The sequence below is a fragment of the Zonotrichia leucophrys genome, chromosome 27 (assembly GCF_028769735.1).
Source record: "Zonotrichia leucophrys gambelii isolate GWCS_2022_RI chromosome 27, RI_Zleu_2.0, whole genome shotgun sequence".
Taxonomy (NCBI): Eukaryota; Metazoa; Chordata; class Aves; order Passeriformes; family Passerellidae; genus Zonotrichia; species Zonotrichia leucophrys.
In genome coordinates, this window is record NC_088196.1 from 5,504,735 (window position 1) to 5,510,780 (window position 6,046).

The 6,046-nt window shown below is 56.8% G+C and overlaps 1 protein-coding gene across 2 annotated transcripts in view; it reads right to left on the reverse strand.

Annotated features, from left to right (window-relative positions):
- The window catches only part of IGF2BP1 (insulin like growth factor 2 mRNA binding protein 1), a 30,985-nt gene extending 26,581 nt beyond the window's left edge, over positions 1–4,404 (reverse strand). For both annotated transcript variants that reach the window (XM_064733613.1, XM_064733612.1), the window contains exons 1-2: positions 4,230–4,404; positions 2,359–2,419 (exon numbers count right to left, since the gene is read on the reverse strand). In XM_064733613.1, the coding sequence (XP_064589683.1) occupies positions 2,359–2,419; positions 4,230–4,404 (236 nt within the window). The remainder of the gene's footprint in view (positions 1–2,358; positions 2,420–4,229) is intronic.
- Between the last annotated feature and the right edge of the window lie 1,642 nt (positions 4,405–6,046).

Sequence of the window (6,046 nt, forward strand, 5' to 3'; positions counted from 1 at the left end):
ATTATAATTATTGCCCTAAAATCCGGGAATTCCAGCCGGGAAAACGGGGCTGGATTTGGGATCGCCCTTTTTGGGGTCAGCCCCCTCCCAAGTTTTGGGAATTTTGGGAAATTTGGGAATTTTGAGGTGAGGTCAAAGGGGGAGATCCCAAAACGGGGCAGGGAAAAGGATTTGGGGAAATTTGGGTTGGGATTTGGGATTTGGGGACTTTTGGATGAGATTTTGGGGAGTTTGGTCGGGATTGGGAAGTTTCGGGTGTGATTTGGGAGTTGGGATGGGAATTTGGGGCGGATTTGGGAAGTTTTGGGATGGAATTTTGGGAATTTGGGGTCGGGATTTTGGGTAATTTCAGGATGGGATTTGGGGAGTTTTGGATTGGGATTTTGGGAATTTGGGGATGGGATTTTGGGAATTTGGTGGCAGGATCTTGGGAGTTTTGGGATGGATTTTGGAATTCGGGCTGGATTTGGGTCAATTTTGGGCTGGAATTTTGGGAATTGGGGCCGGATTTTGGGAATTTGGGGCTGGCATTTGGGAATTCGGCTGGATTGTGGAAGGTTTGGATGGGATTGGGAATTTGGGGCCGGGATTTGGGGAAGTTTTGGGATGGAATTTTGGGATTTTGGGGCCGGGATTTGGGGACGTTTTGGGATGGGATTTTGGGATTTGGTCGGATTTGGGACGTTTTGGCTGGGATTTGGATTTTGGCCGGGATTTGGGGATTGGGCTGGCATGTTGGGAATTCGGCTGGGATTTGGGGAGTTTTGGATTGGGATTTTGGGAATTTGGGGCCAGGATTTGAGAAGTTGGGATGGATTTTGGGAATTCTGCCGGGATTTGGAAGTTTTGGATGGATTTTGGGATTTTGGGGCCGGGGTTTTGGGGAATTTGGGGCTGGCATTTTGGGAATTCGGGCCGGGATTTGGGAGTTTTGGGCTGGAATTTGGAATTGGGTCTGGGAATTTTGGGAATTTGGGGCTGGCATTTGGGAATTCGGGCTGGATTGTGGAAGTTTTGAGGGATTTGGGAATTCGGCTGGATTTGGGAAGTTTTGGGATGGGATTTGGATTTGGGCTCGGATTTTGGGAGTTGGGATGGATTTTGGGAATTCGGCCGGATTTTGGATTTTGGGCCGGGATTTGGGGAATTTGGGGCTGGCATTTGGGAATTCGGGACTGGGATTTGGGAAGTTTTGGGGTGGAATTTGGATTTTGGGCAGGATTTTGGGACATTTGGTGGATTTGGGAATTTGGGGCCGGGATTTGGAGACGTTTTTGTCTGGATTTGGGAAGTTTTGGGAAGAATTTGATTGGGCGGATTTGGGAAGTTTTGGAGGAAATTTTGGATTTTGGCTCGGGATTTTGGGATTTTGGATGGATTTTGGATTCGGGGCCGGGATTTGGGGAAGTTTTGGGCCGGAATTTTGGGAATTTTGGGGCCGGGAAGAGCCGGCGTCGCTCCCTCCCCTCCTCTCTCCCCTTTGGAAAAGGCGCCTCCGTCACGTGGCGATGGATTCGGGTCCAACGTGGAATCTTTGGGATCGGGAATTCCGGGAATTCCGGGAATTCCGCCACTTTGGGGGGGGGCCCGAAAATCGCAGGGGGAAACAAAAATGGGGAAATTCCGGGGAAAAAGCCCCAAAAGCGGGGCGGGATTTGCAGGAATTTGCCGGAATCGGGGCAGGAATTCGCGGAGCGCTCCCGGCTCCAGCCGGGAACAACAAAGGCCGGGGAAGATGGAGAGGGATGGGATGGGCTGGGCGGGAGAGGCAGAGCCCGGCAAACCCCAAAAACGCCGCTTTTCACCCCAAAAACCCCGAAATTCACCCAGGATTCCCCCCCTGCTCTCCCTCAGCCTCCGCCTGCTCATTTGGTTCTTTTTACCCCAGCAAAAATCACTTTTTTAAATCAGATTTTTTTAAAAAAATATGAATTTTTTTCGATTTTTTTTAAAATTTTCCTGCTCCCAAAACAAAGGGTTTTGCCTCATTTCCCAGCCCGGGCGCCAAAAGGAGCCGGGAAATTCTTCCCCAAGTTTGGGAATCCCAACCCAAATCCATCCATCACCTCGGGAGCGCGCGGAGAATTCTTTATTTCACCTTTTTTCCCCTTTTTTATTTTAATGAAAAACTCGCGGATCGAGTTTTCTTGGGGAAAAAAATCCATTAATTCATGAAATGTTTAATTTTTGGGCAAATCCCAGCCCAAAACCTCCGACATTTCTTCATTTTTCACATTTTTAAGTGGGAAATTTTTTGGTTTTTTTCCTCTCTTCTTTCAGCCCCCATCACAAATTAATAATTCCGATGATAACGATTAAAAAAAATCAATTAAAAATCAATTAAAACTCCACTTTTACCTTTGCTTTTTGGGCACCGAGTGCTCGATCTCCAGCTGCTTCCCATGGAGCTCCACTTTCCCTAAAAAACAAAACCCGGGTTGGAAAATCTGGGAAAACTCAGGAAAAAAGGGGGAATTTTCACAAATTGGGAATTTATCCCGAATTCCACCCAAACCCAAAAAATCACGAGTGGGTTTTTATGGAACGCGAGGTTCCAGGGGGGAGTGGCGCCTCTGGGATTGTTCCTTGGGAATATTTCAGAGATTTTTGGGTTTTTGGGTTTTTTTTTTTGGGGTGGATTTGGAGATTTTTTTCCCCCCGTTTTTCTTTCAGCCCTCCAGGAAAAGTGAAAAAGGAGAATTCCCTCGCTTTTTCCCGAATTCGGGATTGCACCGGGATGGATTTCTGCCGGAAAATGGAGCGGGATTCCCTCACTGCATGATTTATAATTTTATTTATTTTCAGCGGAGAAAAATCAAAATCAGACCGGGGGAAGAGCCCGGGCGGATGGAGAGGAGGGGAAAAAAAAAAATTTTAAAAGCCTCAAAATTCCCGATTTGCTCCCAAATTTTCCTCTTCCAGAGCTTTTCCCAGCATGGCGACCTCGCCCCCGGACGGGCAAAGTCCGCGGGACCGGGAGCGGCTCTGGGGGGACCCTCGGGTGGGTTTGGGGACCCCCAAAAAGAGGAGGGGGCGGCTTGGGGGGACCCCCGAAGGGGCGGGTTTGGGGTCGCGCCGTGGGACAAAAATCGACGGGAGGGGTTTGGGGGTCGGGATTGGGGGGTCCCGAGGGTTTGGGGGGTCCCGAGGGGTTTGGGGGGTCCGAGGGTTTGGGGGGAGCCAGGTCGGGGGGATTTGGCTGGATGGGGACGGAGAAGGGCGAAGGGGTCGGGAGGGATTTTGGGGTCGGGATCGGGTCGGGTTGGGATCGGGATTTGGGGGGGATTTGGGGAGCCAGGAGGGATTTGGGGCTCGGATTTGGGGATTCCGGGGAAGAACTTGGGGTCGGAAGGGATTTGGGTCGGGAGGGATTTTGGGGGGGTTTGGGGGATCGGGATGGAGCGAGGGGTCGGGGTTTGGGATCGGAGGGCGGGAGGAAGGGGAGGGTCGGGATTTTGGGGGGATCGAGGGGCTCGGAGGAGATGGAGGGTCGCGTTTGGGGTTTGGGATTGAGATTTGGGGTTTGAGGTTGGGTTTGGGATTTGGGGGTTTGGGATTTGGAAATTTGAGGGTTTGGAAATTTGAGGGTTTCGGGGTTTGGAGGTTTGGGATTTGGGGATTCGGGGGTTTGAGGATTTGGGGTTTCGGGGTTTGGAGGTTGGAGTTTGGATTTGAGAGTTTGATTTGGGTTTGGAGATTTGAGGGTTTCAGGTTTGGTGGAGGTTTGGGTATTTGGGATTGGGATTTGGGGATCGGGTTGGGGGTTGGGGATTTGGTTTGGGATTTGAGGTTTGGGAATTGAGGTTTGGGATTGGAGTTTGAGATTGGGGTTTGGGGTTTGGGATTTGATGGGAGTTTGGGATTTGGGATTCGGGGTTGAGATTTGGGGTTGGATTGGGTTTGGGTGGATTTGAGTTGGAATTTGAAGGTTTCGGGGTTTGGAGGTTTGAGATTTGGGGTTTTGGGGGTTTGGGGGTTCGGAGGTTTGGGATTCGGAGGTTTTGGGGGTTTGGGATTTGGAGGTTTGGAGGTTGGGGGTTTGAGAGTTTGGGAATTTGAAGGTTTCGGGGTTTGGAGGTTTGAGATTTGGGGTTTTGGGGGTTTGGGATTTGGGGATTCGGGGGTTCGGAGGTTTGGGATTCGGGGGTTTTGGGGGTTTGGGATTTGGGGGTTGGGGGAATTCAGGATTTGGGGTTTTGGGAAGGGCTCGGGCTGCCTGGGCGCCTCACCCGAGAAAGTTTCGATGGCTTTCATGGCCCACTGCTCGTCGGGGCAGTCCACAAAGGCATAGCCGGACTTGACGAGGAACTGGCCGCTGAAGGAGATCTGGTGCTCGGCGAACACTTTCTCCAGCTCGGCCGCGGTGACGCCCTCGGGCAGGTTCCCGATGTACAGCTTGTTCATGGCTCCGGGGCTCCCGGGGCTCCCGGGGGGCTCGGGGGGCTCCGGGCGCGGGGCGGCGGCTCCGCTGCGCCCCCCGAGCTGCGCCCCGGCTTTTTCCCCGCTGGTTTGGTTTTTTTTTTGCCTTTTTGTTGATTTTTTTTTTTTAGGGGTTTTTCTTTCCCCCCCTTGTGCCGAGCGGATCTCGGTGCCGTTGGGGAGGGGGCGGCGGCCGCTGGAGGAGGAGGAGGAGGAGGAGGAGGAGGAAGGAGAGGAGGGGAGGGGGCGGCCCCGCGGGCAGGGCGGCGGCGGCGGCTCCGGTGGCTGCGGGGCCCCCGAGCGGCCCCGGAGCGGCCCCGGAGCGGCCCCGGAGCGGCCCCGGAGCGGCGCCGGGCACCGGGCACGGGCGGGGGGCGCGGGCCGGGGGTCGCGGGGGTCGCGGGGCCGTGGAAATGTTTGCGGGGGGAAGGAGCCACGTGGTGGTGCGGGAGCGAGTGGGGGGGAGGGGCTGGGCCGGGGGGAGGGGGCGGCCGAGGCGCTCGGCTCATTTATTTATTTATTTATTTATTTGCTCATTTATTTATTTATTCACTTTTTTATTTATTTGTCCCAATCCCGGCCGTTTCCTCGGGACGGGGGTCGCGTCCTTCCACCCCCCCCCCCCCACCCCCCCATCATCCATGGGGGTCTCGCTCCCATCTGCTGCCCCCCCCCCCCCCACACCATCCCCGCCCCCACCCCGCGCCCCTCCCCCCCCCCCACGCCCCCTCCCCTCCCCCCCCCAGCCTCAATGGGATTTTCTGGGTGTAACAAACTCAAAGGGCATCAAAGGGGCCGGGAGGGCTCTGGCGCCAGCGCGGCCGCGCCCCCTCCCCCCCCCCACCCCCCACCCCCCCCCCACCCCCGGGGCTGCCGCGACCCCCGGGCGGGCACAAAGCGACCCCCGAGCCCCGCCCGCGCCTCCCCCGCTGCCTTTTCGGGAGAGTTTTTATTTTTAGGTCGGAGCTGGGTTGGAAATAGCAGCGAGCCCACCCCGAGCCCACCCCCCGAACAGAACAGACACCCCCGGGCAGCGCGGCTGGGCTGGGGGCTCCGGGGGCTCCGGGGATGGGCTGGGGGCACATTCGGGAGCTGGGCTGGGGGCTCGGGGGGCTCTGGGACACCGGGGTTGGGTCGGGGTTCGGGGATTTCGGGGGCTCTGGGACACCGAGGTTGGGTCGGGGGTCAGGGTGCTCCAGGTCTGGGTCGGGGGTTCGGGGATTTCGGGGGTTCTGGACACCGGGGTTGGGGTCTCAGGGTGCTCCAGGGCTGGGCTGGGGGCTCGGGGGCTCTGAGGGCTCCGGGGGTCTCGGGGGTCTCTGGGACACCGGGGTTGGGTTGGGGTCTCAGGGTGCTCCAGGTCTGGGTTGGGGGCTCCGGGGATTTCGGGGCCTCTGGGACACCGGGGTTGGGTTGGGGGCTCGGGGGGCTCCGGGGCTGGGTCGGGGGCGCATTCGGGAACTGGGCTGGGGGCTCGGGGGGCTCTGAGGGCTCCGGGGGTCTCGGGGGGCTCCGGGGGTCTCGGGGGGCTCTGGGACACCGGGGTTGGGTCTGGGTTCGGAGGATTTCGGGGTCTCTGGGACACCGGGGTTGGTTGGGGTCTCAGGGTGCTCCAGGTCTGGGTTGG